The 21746-nt window shown below is 38.3% G+C and overlaps 1 protein-coding gene across 1 annotated transcript in view; it reads left to right on the plus strand.

Moving 5' to 3' along the window:
* The window catches only part of KCNMB2 (potassium calcium-activated channel subfamily M regulatory beta subunit 2), a 249371-nt gene that overhangs the window by 217829 nt on the left and 9796 nt on the right, over window positions 1–21746 (plus strand). Inside the window, exons 3-4 of the mRNA XM_061167884.1 lie at window positions 13813–13983; window positions 16914–17109. Coding sequence (XP_061023867.1) covers window positions 13813–13983; window positions 16914–17109 — 367 coding nt within the window. The remainder of the gene's footprint in view (window positions 1–13812; window positions 13984–16913; window positions 17110–21746) is intronic.

Genomic DNA, 21746 nt, shown 5'->3' on the forward strand with positions numbered 1-21746 from the left:
ATCTAGATAATCAAGATCCTCAAGTTAATTATTTGGAAATAAATTAACTAAGTTATCTGGAACTACTGCCCATAACTGCTTGTAATAATTCCACCCTGTTTCTTATCCTGAAAACCTGGCCTCTATACACCCAGCTTCTCCAGCTGTGTTCCCCCGGACAATCCCAGGGGCCAGGCACTCCACACTGCCTGTTCTGAGACCAAAGTCAAACCTGTCAGGATATCGGCTTCCCTAGGATTCCTCAAGAGATAGAACATCAAGAAACAAGCTCATAGTTAGGCAGAGCAACTAAGTGGAAGGAAAAGTCCACTGAAAGCCTAATTTTTATGGTTCAAAGGAATCTGAAGTCAACTTTACATTTTTCTCAAAAATGTAAATTTTTTGAATTATTTTAATTCAAAGCCAGTCCTGCTTTTGTGATCATCTGCTATATGCAAAATACTGGTTTCTATCCTTGTGCTCCATTTCACATGCCCAGCAATGTGAAGGAATACTTTTCCTTCTTTGATCAACTTCTTTGTTAGGTGACCCAATGTTATTCTCTAAATTGCAGGAAGCAAAATAAAGTTTTGCTTTAAATAAATAAAGCTACAGCAAAATAAAGCTACAGCAGTAATAACTATTAGAGAGAGGTTATTGACTAAGTATATTACCACTGAGTTCATAAAAAATTCTTTGGATTGTTTCTATTAAATGCTGAATTAATATAAAGTAACATGTATCACATGGTAACATACAGAGAGGGCTTTCCAGGTATCGCTAGTGGTAAAGAACCTGCCGGCTAATGCAGGAGACATAAGAGACGCGGGTTCAAACCCTGGGTCATGAAGATCCCCTGGAGGAGGGTATGGCAATCCACTCCAGTACTCTTGCCTGGAGAATCCCATGAACAGAGGAGCCTGGCAGGCTACAGTCCGTAGGGTTGCAAAGAGTCAGACACAATTAAAGCAACTTAGCACACACGCAAAGCATACAGAGAATGATGACGAAATAAACATCTGAGTACCCTTCACTAAGATTAAAAAATAAAACAACTGGAATTTTTGAAGCCCCTGAGGATGCTTCCTAAACAGCATCCCCCTCCCTACTCCAGCCCCCACCCAGAGATAACCACCCTCCTGTTTATTATTCCCTTGCTCTTCTTCATGAGTTAATCACATCTGAATGCTTACACAATACACTGTTTACTTCTGAATGTTTGAAGACTTTATACAAATGGAAACATACCATATGAATTGTTCTGCAGCAGAATTTTTTCACCAAACATGATCCCATGATTTATCAAGTTATTGGTGCTGATGTGAGTAGCTGTAGCTACTCATCTTGTCTGCTGTGTAGTATGCCATTATATGAAGATACCACCATTTATTCATCCAGTCTACTGCCCAAAGATATTAGTGTTATTTCCAGTTTTGTACTGACAATGCTGCTGTAATGCTTCTTGTGCATCTGTCTTTGTACACATACACAAATATTTCTTACGTTGTACACCAACGGAAATAGTTGGTTCAAAAGTATGCACAGCTTCTACTTCACCATGCAATGCCATCGTTTTCCAAAGCAGTTGTAGATGTGATTCCATTGCTCTGGAATTTGGGGGTTTTCAGTTCAGTTCAGTTCCTCAGTCATGTCCGACTCTTTGCGACCCCATGGACAGTAGCACGCCAGGATTCCCTGTCCATCACCAGCTCCCAGAGTTTACTCAAACTTATGTCCATTGAATCGGTGATGCCATCCAACCATCTCATCCTCTGTCATCCCCTTCTCCTCCCGCCCTCAATCTTTCCCAGCATCAGGGTCTTTTCAAATGAATCAGTTCTTCACATCAGTTGGCCAAAATATTGGAGTTTCAGCTTCAGCATCAGTCCTTCCAAAGAATATTCAGGACTGATTTCCTTTAGGATGGACTGGTTGGATCTCCTTGCTGTCCAAGGGACTCTCAAGAGTATTCTCCAACACCACAGTTCAAAAGCATCAATTCTTCGGTGCTCAGCTTTCTTTATAGTGCAACTCTCACAACCATACATGACTACTGGAAAAATTGTAGCTTTGACTAGACAGACCTATGTTAGCAATGTCTCTGCTTTTTAATATGCTGTCTATGTTGGTCATAAACTTTTATTCCAAGGAGCAAGCGTTTTTTAATTTCATGGCTGCAGTCATTCATACATCTGCAGTGATTTTGGAGCCCCCCCCCCCAAAAAAAAATAAAGTCTGTCACTGTTTCCACTGTTTCCCCATCTATTTATGATGAAGTGATGGGACCAAATGCCATGATCTTAGTTTTCTGAATGTTGAATTTCAAGCCAACTTTTTCACTCTCCTCTTTCACTTTCATCAAGAGGCTCTTTAGTTCTTCTTCACTTTCAGCCATAAGAGTGGTGTCATCTGCATATTTGAGGTTATTGATATTTCTACTGGAAATTTTGATTCCAGCTTGCGTTTCATCCAGCCCAGCATTTCTCATGATGTACTCTGCATATAAGTTAAATAAGCAGGGTGACAATATACAGCCTTGACATATTCCTTTCCTGACTTGGAACCAGTCTGTTGTTCCACGTCCAGTTCTAACTTGTTTCCTGACCTGCATACAGATTTCTCAGGAGGCAGGTCAAGTGATCTGGTATTCCCATCTCTTTAAGAATTTTCTACAGTTTGTTGGGCATTTTAATTTTCATTTATCCAGAGAATATTATGCTTTCAATTCCCATTTTTCAGATTAATAAGATCATGTGTACTTGCCTAGTTCTTTTCTGTGAAGTGCCTGTTCAAAAATGTGGCCCATTTTTCTACTGGATTTTTGTCTTTTTCTTACTGATATAGGAATTCTTTATAAAAGCCTCTATTTAATTTTAAAACTTAATAGAAGATAGAACAGTAACCATAGAGAATGGCTGAAAACAAAATGAGAGAACTGGAAGATAAAGTGAAAGAAATATCTCAAAATCGAGAAAGAAAGTATAAAGAAATGGAAATCATGAGAAAAAGGATCAGAGTTACTTGTGAATAATAAGAGTTCCAGGAGAAGCAAAAGAGATGGAGGAGAGAAATAGTGATGACTTCCTTTCCTGACAGTATAGTAGACCAAATACTGAGGCCAACGCTCCTGTAGCAATAATTTAAAATGCTTATAAATTATAAAAATGGGCTTCCTTGGCTCAGTGGTAAAAGCATCTGCCTGCAATGCAGGAGCCACAGGAAATGCAGGTTCGATCCCTGGGTCAAGAGGATCCCCTGGAGGAGGGCCTGGCAACCCACTCCAGTATTCTTGCCTAGAAAATCCCATGGACAGAGGAGCCTGGTGGGCTACAGTCCACAGGTTCACAAACAATCGGACACAACTGAAGTGACTGAGCACGCATGTACATACATAAAATATTCAAAACTTTTGTTAAGTCTCTATTAACATTTTGCCTGTTTGTTGTGTACAAATAGCTTCTTCCAGTTTACTTGTATTTTCACTTTATGATATCTTTTCATAGACAAAAGTTCTTAATTTTAGTATGATCTCAGTTAGCAATTATCTGAACATTCTGAAATCCCTTTCTATCCCAAGTTCAAAAGGGTAGGCTCTGGTACAGGTAATTTATGTACAGACATAGGTTTGCCTTTCACAACTAGGTCTTTAATCACCTGAAGTTGATTTTTGTTTGTGGTGTGAACTAGGCACCTCTTTTTTTCCGTATGGAAAACCAATTGCTCAGCACCTTTCATTGAATAGTTTTTCTTTTCCACAATGATCTAAAAGTACACACGTATCATGTATTAGGTTTCCACACATGCATGGATATGTTTCTGAATCTCTATTCTGTCCCACCAGTCATTTTGTCTACCTCAGAAAAACACCACACTTGAGCTTACCAACTTTAGCATTATAATGCATCATGATTTTTGGAACAAAAGTCACCCACCTTGTTCTTTTGTAATCAGGATTGTATTTGCTATACTTAGATGTTTGCACTCCCATATAAGTTTTTAGAATTATCTTGTCCAATCATGCCTACCCTACTTCCCAAAAAACTCTTATGATTTTTAATTGAAGTTTTATGAAAGCTATAAATTAATTTGTGGTAAATTTCTGTCTTTATGTCACCAAGTCTTTCTCTGAATATGATTCTCCAAATGATTTGTACAATATAGGTAGAACTTACCTATAAATCATCAGAGCCTGGTATTTCCATTTTAAGGATATTTTTTATTGATTCAATTTTTTAATGATTTAGAACTATTTAGATTTTCTAGTTATTTCAAGGCAGGGTCAATAAGCCATAAGTTTGTAAGAATTTCCTTATATATTTGAGTAAAAATTTCCTATATATTTGAGTAAGTTATATATAAAAGTTTTAAAATATCCTGCTATAAAGCTGTTTTTAATATCCTCTATCATCTTTCTAATTCATTCTGTATCTGTATTTTTGGTTTTTAAATGCCTGATATTTGAGCCTTTTCTAGTTTTTTATTCTTATCAGAGGTTTGTCCATTTCATTCGTCTTTTCTAAAATTAACCTTTGATTTCATTAATTCTTTAATACAATGCATCTTTTATTCCATTTATTTTTACTCATGTTTATTGTCTTCCTTAAACTTTCTTTTAATGTATTCTAGTAATCTTTTAATAACTCATTACGTTGGAGGCCTAGCGCTTTAATTTGCAAGCTCTCTTCTTATCTAATATAAACATTTAAGATTATGTAGTTCTATCTGTTTTGCTTTAGCTGTAGCCCACTAGTTGCTCTATATAGGTTTTCTTCTCATTCAATTCTAAATGAATCCTAATTTCTATCATGTTTTATTCTATGACCCATAAGTTCTTTGGAACTATATTTTTATAATATTTTTAATTTTAAAAATTTAGTATTTAAAATTTTAATATTTTTATTTCCATATGTAGAGTGATTCTAGCTATTTTTAAAATTACTTCTACCACTGTTGCACTAGAGCCAAATAATGTGGTCAACACAAAGTCTCTTCTCAAAGGCTTTTTAGGTTACGAGGATATCCTATCTTATCTGAATGATTCACATAATTTTCTATTCCTGCTATATTTTTCACTAAAGAATTCTATCAAATGTAATATTTTAATGGATCAGGTAAAAAGAAATGAGGGTTAGATATTAAAGTATCATTGGGAAATTGATCTGGTAATTTAAAGGCAGGAGTAAAAGCAAAGAACTTCTACTTTTGTTTCCATAATTTTGCTCTCATCATTATTCTCTTATCCATAAAGTAATAAGACTTCCTGTGAATTAATAGGCTGACAATAATAACTTTAGGTTCATAGACAAAGCCCCTTATGTTAATTTTTATGACTCTATTAAGCTTGACTGTCATTTGTTCCCATGAGCACATTTCTCCCAAAGGAATGTATACTTTAAAAGATTGAAAACTGAACAATAATTAATCAAATTGGACCATATAAGTATATACCTACTAGTTCAAAGGAAAAAAAAAAACCATGAGATCTGAAACTAGTAGAAGATGAGGCTATATATATACATCTCAAAAACACAGAAGACTTTGGAGGGCAGAAGGCAGAACAATACTGTTGTAACCCGCGCCACTCCCAGCTCGACCATATGAGATGACAGACGAGTGCTCCCAGGGCAGAAATACACAGCAACTCTGCCTCTTTCAGCTCTGCTGGCGTTCAGCAATCCATTTCCCCGCAGATTCACTTCATAGTACCTAACAGAAGGCACTTTTCCTTGAAGTCTGGAAACTAAAGCTCTCAGTACCATGGAAGCTTGACATTTTTCTAGAAGGAATACTAAATACATTAGCAGTAAAATGCAGTGGGTGCTGATAGGAAGAGAAAAGCCAGGAGTCTCTTCTAGCCATGGTTCTCTGATTTATTTGCTTTCACTTGGCCATGGAGCCTCCCTGCTGCTGGCTGCCTCACAACCTAAGCATATTGAAGCCATTTCTAGCCCACATAAAAGGAAAATACTTTGTGAGTATAATAAACACAAGAGACTGAGCCTACAAAGGTGAATGCATTCTGGCTCTCACTCTTGAGCAGCTCAATATTCACTGGGCCAGAGAGGCATAAATATAGTGTGTTAAGTATTACAGTTATTATGGTTAGGTTTCTGAAGGGCCTCCCTCAAATATACATAATTCTTTATTCACACCTTCCTTCCTTCTCTTTCCTAGGCACACCTTCCAGTGCCCCTCACCTCTCTGACTGCTTTGTGACCCTTGGCAGACCTCTTCTTGCCCTTTCCTAGTTCCAATATGCTAGCTAGGTTTTGTTTCCCTGACAACCTAGAGAGTCTCATTAAAATCCACAGTTCATGGCTATTTATGAACACAAATGATGTCTGGATCTAAACTTTCATCTCCTCTACCACCTCTTTTTTTTTTCAGCTCCTCTTTATCTAACATCAGAAATGCTGGGAGAGTTTCAGAACCAGTCTCTTAGCCTCCAGGTATAAACCATCCCAAACAAGTCAACCACACGAACATGAGGCATCTTTCTAAAGAAGCAGATCCCAACCTCTTTGGCACCAGGGACTGGTCTCTTGGAAGACAATTTCTCCAAGGACTGGGAAGGTGGGGATGGTTTAGGGATAATTCAAGTGCATTACATTTACTGTACACTTTATTTCTAATCTAATGTCACTGTTGATCTGACAGGAGGTACAGGTCTGCAGCCTGGAGGTTGGGGACCCTTGTTCTAAAGTGCAACCTAATTATATCACTTTTTTGCTTAAATTCTTCTAATGGCTCCTCTAACTTCAGAAGACATATAAGGCCCTTTATCTCTGAACCCTGCTTATCTAATGAGTTCACTACCTGCCATCCTCCACCCACTGGATGCTGGAATCCAACCACATTCAGCTACCCTATTCTGTCACATTGTGTCTGGATACTATTCACTTAATCAATTGTTTGCTCATTGGAAACTTAATCCAGTTTCTTACTGGACCCTTTAACCATCACCACTTAAACAAAGTCATGGCCACACTGGTTTTATTAAACATAAATTAAAACCATTTATGCTCATAAATCACAGTCCTGAGTCAATAAATCCATCACCAATCCACCAATTGCCCAGTTCAAGGAATGCCCAGTACAATGATAGCCATTTTGCCAAATATTAATCCATTTGCAAATTGACCTTTTTGGTGAATTTATCAAATTTAGTTATGTACCAAAAACACAGTTCTATGGATTAGCAGGGACCAAAAAGGCTTCAGGGAACCCAGATTTGGGGCCTTCAGACCCTCTATCTCTCAGTCTCTGCGATCAGTGTCCCTCGGCCTCTCTGTCTCTCTGCCCTTCCCTCTCTGTTCCAGACACCCTCTGCCTCCAGGCTCCCAGTTCTCTGGTCTTCCTCCCCTTGCCCCACCCCAGCCATGCCCTACTGCCCACTGCGTTCTTTGCTTCCTTTCCTCTCTGCCCCTGGGTTTCCCTCTCTAGGATCAGCAAGTTCGACTGCATTATGCTGATTCTGCTCTTCATTTTACCCCCAGCAGAGGGTCCCACCAGCCTTATCCAGATCCCTCCTATTTCAATAACAGGACAAGAGCAGAGACAAATAAACATTTTGTTATAAGGACAAAACTGTTTTTGTTCAGTTGCTACATTGTGTCCAACCCTTTGTGACCCCATGAACTGCAGCACACCAGGCTTCCCAGTCCTTCATTCTCTCCCGGAGTTTGCTCAAACTCATGTCCACTGAGTCAGTGATACCATCCAATCATCTCATCCTCTGTCTCCCCCTTCTCCTCTTGCCCTCAATCTTTCCCAGCATCAGGGTCTTTTCCAAAGGACAAAATAAAACTGTACAAATAAAACAACAGAAACTTCAAAACGGTATTAAAAATTTCCACCAAAATCAATGACTGTACTCTTATGAATAGTTAAAAGAAACAAATTTTTGTTAATTGATAAAGTTGCCAAATCTGTCAAAGTAGTCAATGTGAAACTTGCCACAAGAATCTCAGTGATGCTAAAATGTTAGCAAAACAGCAAATGACTCTAAAAAGGACTTGAAAAAAAAAATCATTATAAATGGAAAGGTTCCCAAGTGAAATGCTGAATTTTCGCTCTATTAGAAGAATATATTCATACACAGATTCAAAAAGATACATCTATGAATATATTCATAAGAATATGTTTATAAAGAGACTAAACCTCCCTAGGAAACTTACTTAGCTTTAAAAAAAAAATCAAACAGATCTTAAAATACTGTTGAAAAGAACATATTCATAAGAAGAGTATAGTTGAATGTACTTTTAAAATATCATTTAAAAATATTCATAAGAAAATATATTCATATTAATTTACTATACTTAAAACAATGCTCATTAAAATAAGTCTTTTTCAAATCTGTGATTAAGTGGGCAAATTATTCATTTAGCAGAGTGATCCTTCAATAAACTGGCAAATGGTCTAATCTTGGTATATTAGCCATTCAGTAACTGAAACTTCATCAAACTGGCCCCTAGCATATTGACTTCCTTCCTTTCTGTACTCACTATAATAAGTCTCCTTAAGATGCATTGTAACGATTGTGTCTCACCCAACTCCCTCAGGACATCTTATTCACTTTGTATCCCCAGAATTTGGCAGAGTATGTTGCATCTTATGAAGACCAAAATGTTGACAATGAGTAAACAAATGAATTAATAAATGACCTTTACCCTGCCTTAACCTGAAGTTTTCTTCCTGCAGGCTAAAGACCAAGGTAATCTGAATTTAAATAGGTAAGCCCAATGAGAAAAAAAATTTTTGCACATTTCACATTTTATGTCCATGTTTGTAGATGCACAGTCTCATAAATAATTTGCTTATGAATCATAGGGATAATATCAAACTTTAAGCTTCTAGTCAAATAAGGAACTTGAAATAAAATTGTATTGTGTTGACTATTGCTTGGGGTAAAAATATAGGTTTATTGGACAATCAAAATTTGTATGTAAAATATTTTGTTATACTTGAATTTGCCTTGTAGTTTTATGAATAACTCACATTCTCCAAAAGGATTTGGGCAGGATGCTCCATGTATATGTAGAAAAGACTGCACATATGTACTATTCGTTGTTGCAAACATGTTTAAGTGTTGCTTTGTATCCACCATATTGATTCATGGTTCATGATGAACCATGAAGCCACAACTGCTCCAACAGAGCTTAAACATACTGCCTTTCCAGGACATACCAAGGCTAGATCTCCTTCAGACTAACAGATTCAAATTCCTGCTCTGTACCTACTGTTGCATATCCCTCATTTTTGAAACTGATTTTGTAGTTGTGCCCCATACTCATCATTCCTCCTTAGAGGTCTACTTCAGTGAACTATACTAACCTTCTCTTATTTCTCCCCCCACCCCCTTGTAAGTAGATTCACAGAGAATAGACACAAAGGATCAAAGAGAGATGAATTATCCACCCTGCTAGGCAGTGTGTGCCTGTGTGCTAAGTCACTTCAGTCATGTCCAACTCTGTACAACCCTGTGGACTGTAGCCCACCAGGCTCCTCTGTCCATGGCATTCTCCAGGCAAGAGTAGTGGAGCGGGTTGCCATTCCCTTCTCCAGGGGATCTTCCCGACCCAGGGATCAAACCCATGTCTCCTGCAGCTCCTTCATTGCAGGTGGATTCTTTACTGCTGAGCCTCCTGGGAAGCCCCCATAGTGGCAGAGTAACCCCCAATGTACAAGGCTTCCTTGTATGAAGCATGATGTTTAGGCCTGATACCCAAAATATAACATCATGTTCCTTCCCCCAGCTTTGAAGACAACTTGGCTTGGGAGGGGCACCTCACTAATCCACCTCGTCTCAGACATTGGACACTCCCTCCCCAACCTGGGGCTTATAGAAGGCCGCTTATACCAGGCCTGAACAAAGGCAAGTACAAAAGGATAGGGAGAAGATTGTGCCACATATAAACAGTGATCTTCAAACTAACAAAAGGTAGACAGGGCCTCTGACAGTCAGGATCTGATCTATCTCACCAATCAGATCAGTCACTCCTCACCTGAACTCAGGACACTATGTCTGTCAGGGAGAAAATCTATAAATGAACAATCAGCCTCTCCCTTCTTAGCCAAGGCAACAAAAGTCCCCTGTTTGGAAGCCTGAAGAATAGGGAAATAAGGACCCCTGCTGTAACACCCTCTACCATTTCCTCAGTCATTTAAGCCAAGTTCTTGATCATAAATCTAAACTATACCCTTTTTTTTCACTTCCTCGCCATCCCCTATATTTTATCAGTCACCAAATCCTAAAGTTTTATCTCCTAGATATTTCTCCACACATCCTTTTCTCTCCATCTCTCCCACATGATTCCTACATCATGCCCTCATCATCCTTTGCCAGCACTACAGTAACAATCCCCTAATTCTTCTTTCTGATTTAAGTCTGATTCTGTCTTTAATCTAATCTCCACTCTTCAGCCAGAGTGATCATTCTGAAACTCAGTTCTGATCATGTCACCCTCTACCAGCTTCCCATTAATTAAAGGGTAAAAACCAAGCTCCTTAAATGAGCTACAAAAGCTCTTCATAACCTACCACCTTTCCAAAATTATTTGCCCCATTTTTGCTGTCCCACACTCATCCTACTAGTAGTAAAACTGGTATGGTTTCTGATAGTCAGCATGAAGTTATAAATCTCCATCCTTTGTTCATGAGACTTCTTCTATCTGAAATGCCCTTGACTTCATGTCTCATTAGGTTAACTCTGATTGAATATTCTGTTTAAGGCATTTCTCCTCCAGCAAGGCTTCCCTGACCTCAATCCTTGCTCCCTGTCCTCATCCCTCAGGCTGGGGAAATTATTCTACACTCACTCTGTGAATGGCTCTGGCACTGAGTTTACTACCCTATGTTGATTTTTTTTCATGTCGGTCTTCCTATTGGGTAGGGGCCACATGCCCAGTAACTACAGATTACTAGCACTCAAAATAAGTTTGTGGACTATGTATTTTCTATTCCTTCAAATCATTCATTCATCCTTTAACTTATCCATTAATTCAATTATCACTTACTGATGAATTTCATGAGGATGTCCCATCTCACTCACCCAATTTCATTTTGCTGAGTAATATCCTGATTTCCCAGATGTGTTTAGCCTGAGTGGAAACCAATCATTTTCCCTCTTCTCTACACATTCCAAAGCATGTGAAGAACATTTGTTAACTATTTCCAAATTGTGATTTGTTTTTAAATTACCTACTTGAATCATTTTTATGTGCTTCTTGTTCTAATGACAGAACTGACTGATTACTCTGCGTCTTTTTATGGGTATAGACTGCCATAAGTAATGCAGTGTAACAGCCTACTATTCTGTATCCGAGACTGTATCAAAGACCCTCCTTTCTGGCTTCCACCTGCAGGAAATTCAAATCTCAATATAGTCATTAGAATTAAATACATGTTGATAAATAACAACAGGGAAGTAACATCAGTTTATTATTTTACAGTAGGTCTTTGAAGCCACTCAGACTGCCTTTTCTTGTTTCAAAGTCTGGCTTTATATGAATGGGCACTGATTTTTTTTTATTCAGGTTCATAGAGGATAAAGTTTAAGAGCTTTCATATAAATCTTATATTTTCCAAATAAAATCTCAGAAAAGAATGAGGAAACTTAGGGAATGGGTAGTGGCCAGTCTGTGGAAGTCAAAGACAGGGCAAACCAGCTTGTCCAGAAGCACTGGGCTTGGGAACTGGAGAGTAATGAAAATGACAGGCTCTCAGAGCTTCTTCCTCTTCCTACTGATGAGGAGAAAGAATGGCCAAGAGTGACGGAGAGTAGGAAGGAGCCAGGAAGGCAGGGCCATGAAAAGATGAGGAACAAAGGCCTCTATTCAGCTATGATTCTCCTACTACAAAGGACCCACTCCTCAAGGAAAAAATTTGTATAAACTATATCATGAAAAAAACTTTTAAATAATAATGACAATAAGCTAACTGGTTAATTTTTTACTCCAGTAACCAGATTAATGTGTGTGTGTGTTAGTCACTCAATCGTGTCTGACTCTTTGCCACGCCATGCACTGTAGCAAACCAGGCTCCTCTGTCCATGGGATTCTCCAGGCAAGAATACTTGGGTGGGTTGCCATTTCCTTCTCCAGGGGATCTTCCTGACCCAGGGATCAGACCCAGGTCTCCTGCATTGCAGGCAGATTGTTTATTATCTAAGCCACCAAAGAAGATTAATATATATTCTTCCTTAAAAACTTTTAGAAATATGCTATGTGTGTGCTCTTACCCTTCTGTAGGGGATTAAAATATCTTAACCACCAGCCCAGAATGAACATGCCCCCCCCAGAATGTATGCCTGCTGTTAACACCAGTAAGGCCATCCTGGAGCATGAAGCAGAATAGAAGCCCCAAATATACATACAATTATACAAATAACAGGCATCTCTTTCCTCCTCGGCAAAGTTCCACATTGGATTCTAGTTCTTTTTCAAGCAATGAAAGTGACTTGTCATGAAAATTTGAAAGGAAAATCTGAAGTCTGTCTCATGCATGTTGACTTTTTGTCTGAAGATTAAAATAAAAATGGCATAAGAGTTTTTTTCCTTCATTTTCATCATTCTATCTGTCCTCCTCCCTGTTCCCGGGCCCTGAAAACTGGCCACTTCCCCATCAAACTCACTCCTGCGCCCTAAAATCCAAAGCTCCCTTCTCAAAACAGAAACTGGAGAAGATCCCCATGGTTCCTTGGTCTCCCGCCTTCCCACAATCCCTGCCTTCCTGCCATACTTCTCATATCTCTCTCCCACCAGCCAGCATCTCCAGCAATTTTTCACTTCTTTTCTGCCTTCTCCTTCAGACCTAGTTTCAAATTCAACCCTCCACTAAGAAGCTTTTTACATTATTCACTCCTTTGCCATTCTGTCTTATAGGAATTCTTTGGAGAAGAACAGCAATTTTGGATGTTCTGATGCCCATGTCATAAAGCTATAGCTCCTCACACCATTTTTAAATGGGAACATTTGTTAAATACTTCAAGTCAGTCATTCTCCACCTACTTATGTCATCTCATTTAACCATAACAGTGTAGTTACCCATTATATCCACTTTTCAAGGAACTAGGAATTAGACAGAATAAGGAAGTTGTAGAGCTAACACAGCTAGTAAGCCATGAAATCAGGTTTTGAACTAGGAGACAGTGACTCCAATCTGTTTTGTTTTGTTTTTTTAATCATTGAAAAATTTTACAGATAGTAATAAAACTATCCAAAGTTTTGGAATCTGGCTTGATCTGACTGACATTTTTGTAAACTTGCTCAAATGTTTACCATACAAGAAAATAAGGCTGGGTCACCACTGGACGTCTCCACAAATCTCAAGTCAACAGAGCTCTAAGCAACCCTATGCTTAAGAATGTTAACCAGAATAAATTCTGTCTATTACTACTGAGGGAAAGTAAAACATTAAGTTGATAGTTTCCTGATATATGTTGCCATTTATTTGAATTAATGCTCCGTTAGGTATTAGAGGCTATAGAAAGATCAGTGATGATCAGCTGGGGGTTGGCAAAGGAAACAAACCCAAAGCATTATCTAAACAACTGAGGGCATTGCTTTCTTTCTTCAGACTTAGAAAAAAAGAGAAAGTATTGACAGCTAGACATACACCCCAAGTAAAGATGGGAGACTTGTTTCTGTTCAGGGTTGGGTGTGGGAATGGGTTGCGATGCAGCGGTCTTGTGCTGGGGTGCAACTGCACTCAGGCAGGTTTGGAGGGCACCTCTCGACCTCTCTGCCTTGGGAAGGCCTGAGCAGAGACTTATTCTTTAGGGCTGTACTGACTGACTGTGAACTTCATGTAAAACTGTATTATTTTCAACCTCAGAAATATTTACCAAAAAATCAGGGACCACGACCTCCTGGACAAAAGGAAAACTGTCACAGCACTGAAAGCAGGAGAGGACCGGGCCATTCTCCTGGGACTGGCCATGATGGTGTGCTCCATCATGATGTACTTTCTGCTGGGAATCACACTCCTGCGCTCATACATGCAGAGGTAACACCCCTGGGTGCTTGGGATGCTGTCTTCTGTCTTCCTTCTCCATCTCCCACACAGCTTAGCAATTCCGAGGTCCTCTTTTTTACCTTCTTTGCTATGAAGCACTTAGAGCAGTGTCTGGCACATACTACTGTCAATGATGTTATCTAATAACGATGATAAAAATAGCTCTATGTGTAAACCACCTACTATGTGCCAGGGACTTGCCGTACATTACTTTTTTAATTTTCACAACTGTTCTATAAGGTAAGTATATATATTTTCATAAAATTAGCAACATTGAGGTTCAAGAAAGATCCAATATGCAGTGTCATTATTGTTGTTGTTCAGTCACTAAGTCATGTCCAGTTCTTGCAACCCCATGGACTGGAGCCCGCCAGGTTCCTCTGTCCATGGGATTTCTCAGGCTAGAATACTGGAGTGGATGGTCATTTCCTTCTCCAGAGGATAGTCCTGACCCAGGGATCAAACCCATGTCTCTAGCGTTAGCAGGCTGATTCTTTACTTGTGAGCCAGCTTTAGTATTTGGCAGGAAGAGCCAAGATTCAAACCTATATCCTGTTAATTTCAGAATCCCTGTTCTTGGCTCTTAACACCTCTGTCCATTCTCCACCTGCGTTCCTTTTCCTCCACAGCCCTCTCTTCTGTCACCCCACACACTAGCAGTTCTCAGCTGCACATTTCAACTTCCTGAAAATCTTTTAAAAATACTGACACCCAGGCCCCACCACCATCATTCCATAATGTCAGATTTAATTGGTCTGGAGTGGAACCCAGTCACCAGTAACTTTTAAAGTTCCCCAAGTGATTCTAACAGGCTGAAAAACACTGCTATGCACTTTTTAAAGATTAATTATTTAGTTTTAATTGGAGGATAATTGCTTTACAATAGTGTGCTGGTTTCTGCCATATATTACCATGAATCAGCCATAGGTATACGTACATCCCCTCCCTCTTAAATCTCCCTCCTACCTCCTACCCCACCCCACCCTTCTACATTATCACAAGGAGCTCAAATCTGGTGCTCTTTGCACTTTCTAAAATAACAGGTTTTGAACTTTTCTTATTTAAGTATTTGCCCTGGGTTTACCACATAGATACAGAGACAAACACTGAGTTGGCAAGTGTGTTCCCCCTTAGTAAGCCACAACACGCCCCAGCGTTTCTAGCTGTTGTCCATATCGGATACTCTGAGCATGGGAAAGCCCAGCATTGCTTTAACTAATCAAGAAAGTCTCATGATGCTTCAGTTTAAAGAAATGAGGCCCTTTCAAATGAAAAACTGAGGTTTCAATCCAAAAGAGAATCAAACCATTTTGTGGCATTCATTTCCCCACTTAAATTAATACTTTCATTTTAGAAGCAAAATCTAGTTGAAACACAGTAATTTGCTAAAATTAAGGCATCATCTTTCCCACTTATGGCCTCTCTACTCTGCCTCCCTGATGCTTTCAGCTCTACTCCTCAATGAAAACACGGATGCCTCAGGCCGCAGAGTCCACTGATTCCAAAACCACTTTCCAATACTTACAAATGCTTAGCATCATCTAAGACTTTTTTTCCTTCCTTGTATAAGCAAAATCTGACCACTCAAGCCCCCAGAAAATATGCCACACCAGAGGGAGTCAGGGCTTGAATCCTGGCTCTGTACAAAATTGGACATGAAAAGGGGGCCCTATTAACACACATCCAGCAAAAGAAGAGCTATTAATCTGCAAAGAAACGTGCTATTTTCTAATCACTCTGGTAATCAGTTTATATCCAGAAGTGAAACATCGACTCTGGGTACATTACTTCCTAATCACAAATATTACTCTTGATCATAAAATTATAAATATTTTAGAATGAAAAGCTGTCCAATGGGCAGCTCGAGGGGTTTTCTTTGTTTGTTTGTTTAATCTTTCTAACTAAGAGGTCTCAGGACATGGATAGGAATCCATTAATATCATATAATAGCCTCTTTTCCACTGTGGGGAAGCAGTGCAGTACCCCACAATGAGCCTGGGCTTTAGAGAAATACAAGACTGGGTGGAGTCACAATTTCCACCACCTACTAGCTATGTGTCTTTGAATGCATTTGACTTCTCTGACCGTCAATTCACTCACCTTTAAAAGAATTTCATATCCAACATATAAAAGAAAAAAAGACAATGTATGTAAAGCATCAATTAGGATGAAAAGGATACAATAACTGATTGCTCTTGGTATAATCAAAAGGTAAAGTTATCTTTTCTCCATTTTTAGGAAGACCTTAAAGAAATGCATCATTGTCCTTTCACCTATCACACCAGACCTTAAGTCCCTCCACTCTTTCATCATCTCTCCTCCCCTTCTCTGCCTGCAAAGTAGGCAGAGATTGTGAGGTGAGGACCAAGGCATGACAGGAAGCAGGTTACAATGTAGAAATGAAGGGTGGGTACAGGCTCTGATATAAAAAGATGCTACCTTACCCTTACTGGTGAATTTTATAAGGAAAAAAAATCTAATTTAAATCAAGCATTGGAAAAGATGATACTACATTTGATAGAAATCATTGGAAAAGTTCTTAGATTCCAGGCAAAGTTTATCTTATGTTTATATAGCAGTTAGCTTGTGGCTCAGCTGGTAAAGAATCTGCCTGCAATGTGGGAGACCTGGGTTCGATCCCTGGGTTTGGAAGGTCCTCTGGAGAAGGAAAAGGCTACCCACTCCAGATTCTGACCTGGACAATTCTATGGACTGTATAGTCCATCAGGTCGCAAAGAGTTGGACATGACTGAGCAACTTTCACTTTAACAAAGCTGCTCTATGCAAAGGCATACACGTTACAAGTAGGTTGTATTATAGACTTGGAAGATTCTTCAGGTCAAGGAACTGACAAACGATCTCCTCTGCTTCCAGTTTCTGCGTCCTTGGCATCTGTGCTTACTCTTCTCCTCTCTATGTAGTGTATGGACCGAGGAGGCTCAGTGCACCTTGCTGAATGCGTCCATCACAGAAACATTTAACTGCTCCTTCAGCTGTGGTCCGGACTGCTGGAAACTCTCTCAGTACCCCTGCCTACAGGTGTATGTTAACCTGACTTCTTCCGGTGAAAAGCTCCTTCTCTACCACACAGAAGAGACAATAAAAATCAATCAGAAGGTAGGAGCTTGGCACACACTGCATCTCGTTCGCCCTCATGTAGCTCCACACCAATTCATCTCTGTCTGTAGTTCCTCTGTGCCAGCATTTCAAAGCAAACATGCCACTACAAAGTAGACCCTGCCTCATCCAGTCACAGAGTTCATCGCACACCTTGACTCTTGCTTGAGAAACATTTATTTTCTGTGCAAGTCGTGGTCAAATCAGTCCCCATTTTGTAGCAGTGAAGATTTAGCCTTTACTTCCATTTAGAAGGGTAAACACCATATCCTTATTGATACACAAATAGATTAAATTTTTCTAAGCAAATGTGCAGCTTAATCTGAGTTATATAAGCAAAAAAAAAAAAAAAAAAACCCAACAGGTATTTGTCATATACCTGGGAACCATGGGGTTAAACTGTATTTTGCCTTTACAAGGTCGTTGTCACTTAGTTCTATGGTCTCGGAGCTATAACTTAACCTCTCTGAGCCCCAGTATCTTCTTCTCTAAAAAGGTAATAACAATGACCATCTTGCAAGGTCATTGTGAGCATAAGAACAGAGTACAGAGCATGCCCAGCAAAGCTCAGGCAAGACCTTCAACCCATGGTCACAGTATGTGTGCCTTTGTCTATTTCTTCATAAACATTAGGTTCATCATGGCTGAATTTTCCAGCACTAATATATTCAAAGTGCACCTGTTAAATGTTTAGTATCACTGTATTAAAGCTGCAAATAAAATTTGCATTTAAAAGTTCTGGGATAACCAATAAAGTGTCAGCAGAATCAACCTGCCATTATGAATTTTAAGTTAAATACATTGAGTTTTTTATTTATGGCAGCAATTTAGATGGCCAGAGGACTTTCATATGCCAAGACAACCTGATGCCATTCTCTAATAGGACAATTGGCCCTCGTCATCAGGATGCATCTCTCACTCTAGTCTTTCTTGTAAAAACTCTACAATTATCAGCAGTTAAATGATACAGATTATATGTCTTGAAAAAACTCAATAGCTGTGGAGCTTGATACTAGAATGTAGGATTTGCTTTCTGATATATTAGCACAAATAAGGAAACCCTTGCCTTTTGGTTACATTAACTTAACTTAATATCTTTGCAAGAATTTGCAAGAATTAAAATATTCTTGCAAATATCTCTGAAGACACAAGGTCTGCTCTGATTTCCTTTCATTTGTGGAGAAGAACACACAAACAATACCAATCTTAATCCTATTCTACAAATATACATAGCTAGTTCTCCCACAAAATGTGTGTGTTTCAAGATCCCTCAAGTCAAGTTTTTAAATCAAAACTGACCTGTAATTATGGATACTTATAAAACTCTCAAATCTCCAAGAAATTGAAAATTGGCCAAAATTGAATAGACATGAAAAACTGAGACATATTTCCATTTTCTTGTCTTGATGTTTTATTAGTACAACCCTGTGAATGCAATATGTAAGCTATAAACTGGGAGTGAAACTTATAGAAAATCTCCGTTAAGATTTTAGAACCAGTATTTTGTCTGCTGTCAGCATGATACTAGGTCATTGTTTAGTTTATTTACCTTGTTTTTAACTGTGAGACATGCAAAAAATGAAAAAGTGCAGCTTAAGGACCTAAAGAGATCCTTTACATAATTACTATGAAAGCAAAGAAATAAAACATGTCCTGCACTGCAGGAAATCAGAACCTTGAAGTTCTGATGACTAATGCTATCAAGTAGCTTTTCATTCATTTATTGGCATTTTGAATATCTTTTTTTGTGTAGTGTCTGTTCAAGTCTCTTGTTTTCTATTGAATTGACTCCATTGGATTCTTTCTTCTTAGTATTTATTATAGGAATTCTTTAAATTTAGATGCAAACCTTCCTTGATTGTTGTGTTGCAAATATCTTCTCTGGATGTGAAATGTCATCTTTTCACTCTCTTAATGATGTATTTGAATGAAAGAAGTTTCTAGTTTTAGTGCAACCAAATTCTTGTCCTTGTCAATATTTATTTTTCTTTTCTTTTTTCCTTTCTTTCTTCTTTCTCTTCCTCTTTCTTTCTTTCTCTTTCTTTTTTCCAATTGTTTGACTGTCCTGCTGTCAAAAGGTAAAAAGTCTTTACCTATCCAGAAGTCATGAAGCCAATTCTCCCAAATTATCTTCTAGAAACGTTATTTTTTTTCTTTCACATTTTGAGTACAATCTGCCTGGAATTGATTTTCATGCAAGAGTCAAGTTTCTAGATTTTCTTTTTATTCATATGGACAATCATTTGCCCAAGTCCATTTATGAAAAGACCACCCTTTCCTCACTGGATTATTTTTGTGATTCCATTTTCCCCTCTATTTTCTTGGAAGTTATCTGCTCTGTTACTGTTTTTTTAGTGTTTAACTAGTCATTACAACTTGAAATATTGACTAATCAAGGATATTAAAACATTTTACCTTCATTTATTCTCTTCTCAAGTTACATATTATCATTTTTATTCTATATGTACTTTAAGCCCATGTAGACATTATATTGCTTTTGTGTATGGTAGTTATTTATTTAGATGTGTCCCCATCATTTTCCATCTCCTTATTCTTCATTACTTCTTTTATCTTTGGTCTTCTATCTGGATCATTTTTTTCTACTTCCTGAAGAACATTCTTTAATATTTAGTACAATATCTTCTCTAAAGAAATCTCTGAAAGTATTCATTTGTCTGAAAATATTTTCTTTTCATTCTCAAAGTATCTATTCATTGAGTATATAATTCTAAGTTGGCTGTTTTTTTTTTTGTTTCTGTACATTGAAAACACTCCATTGTCTTCTGGTAAGAATTATAACTATTTGGAAATCAGCTCTCAGTCTAATTGCTACTTCTTTGAAGGCAATCTTGGTCTGCTTTAAAGATTATTTTCTTTAATTCTTCACAGTTGAACTACTATTATGTGCCAAAGTGAACATTTATTTCTATCTTGCCTGCTTAGTGTTCCAAGGGCCTCTCCTGCTGTTCCTTGAGGTTCTTTGACAATTTTAGGGGGTCTTCAGTCATTATTTCATCAAATATTTCCTCTGCTCTCATTCTTTCCTGCTTCTCCTTTTTAGACTCCAATGGACCATGTTAGGCATTCTCATTGTATCCCCTGTATATCTCCCTCTTTAGTATTTTCCCTCCTTTTGTCTCTCTGTGCTTCTTTCTAGATATTGACCTAACTTCTGATTTGCAATTCTTTCCTCAGCTCTGACAAATCTATCATTAAACCCAAATCCATTGAGCTCTTAATTTCTCTTACTGTATTTTTCATTTCTAGAATACCGATTCCAATCTTATTTTATACTTTCTAGTTTTCTGCAATATTCTAATTTTTGTCTTTTAAATTCTTCAACATAAAAAGTAAAATTGTAGTTATTTTAAAGTTTATTTTGATGACTTCAAGAAATCTGAAGACCCTATGGGCCTCTTCTATTTTTTGTTTCTTGACTGTTTTCGTGCTGCATTGTAATGTATGGCTATTTCTCATTAGATATCAGACATCATATCTAGAAAAATAGTTATAAAAACAATTTTAAGCCTAGTTTGATGTCACGATGTCATCTTTTCCAAAACTTATTTCCATTTGCTTCTGCAAGGCCCCTAGGTACAAATCATGATCACCTCATTCTGACTACATAAACTGAAGTTTGAGCTGAAGTCCTTGTGAGGACCTATCTTCTTCAGGTTGACCATCACTCCTAGGATGCAGCCTTGAAGTGTCCTGACCCAAAGTGAATATGGGCCCACATTTGATAGGCTGTAATGACAATTCCTGCCCCTAGCTCTACAAGGCTATCAAAAATTCCATCCAGCCTTCTGGGATCTCAGCCCCTTTTAGAATCAACAGACACTCCAAGGGGAAAGGTAACACCAAACAGTAGGCTCACCTTCTTGGCCCAGTGATTCTTCACTCTCTGGTTAGCTGTCCTCTGCCTTTAATTAGAAGCATAATACATGCATTGAAAATACAATTATTACCATGTCAAAAGGTCACTAAACCATGATCTTAAGGTAGCATGAGAAACATACAAAATATTCCTGGGGAGAAAATTAAAATATTCTCTATCTTCACCTCTCCTTCCTATAACTATTCCCCAAGCTCACCAAAAATAGTAACCTTTCCTATAGTTACCAACGAATAGGCATGGTTTTACTGACACGTAAGGCACACTACTGAAAATGTTTGATTTGAGACAACAGGAGGCAAAGAGATGCCAGTCAAGCTTCCTGCTTCTTTATAGAATGAGATTCAAAAGGATTTTATTTTTAAATTTTCACACTCTCTCATATATTCTTTTTCTTTAGCTTTTAAACCCAGTGACCAACCTCTTGTCACTAGTACAACTGAAGCTGCTTAAGCTGATAAGCTGGCATGCTCTAGTGGAGCAACTGACTAACTAACAATCTCTAGGAGCTGCAAGTAGGTTCAAGGGCCCCTGCCTCTCCTGGCAACAAGGTGTCACTGGGATCATAAACAGTGGCTGAGTATTGATTCACTGTGGTTGTTAAACTTCTCAATGCTGATCTCCTTTAAGAGGTTAAAACTTTGTTTACTTTACCAGGGATCCCCCAAAGCCCCCATCTGGTTTAAGAGAATATTTCAAATGAATTTTTGTACAAAACAAGAAAATATATCCATTTTTTATA

Source organism: Dama dama, chromosome 19, assembly GCF_033118175.1.
Source record: "Dama dama isolate Ldn47 chromosome 19, ASM3311817v1, whole genome shotgun sequence".
In the NCBI taxonomy this organism is placed as follows: domain Eukaryota; kingdom Metazoa; phylum Chordata; class Mammalia; order Artiodactyla; family Cervidae; genus Dama; species Dama dama.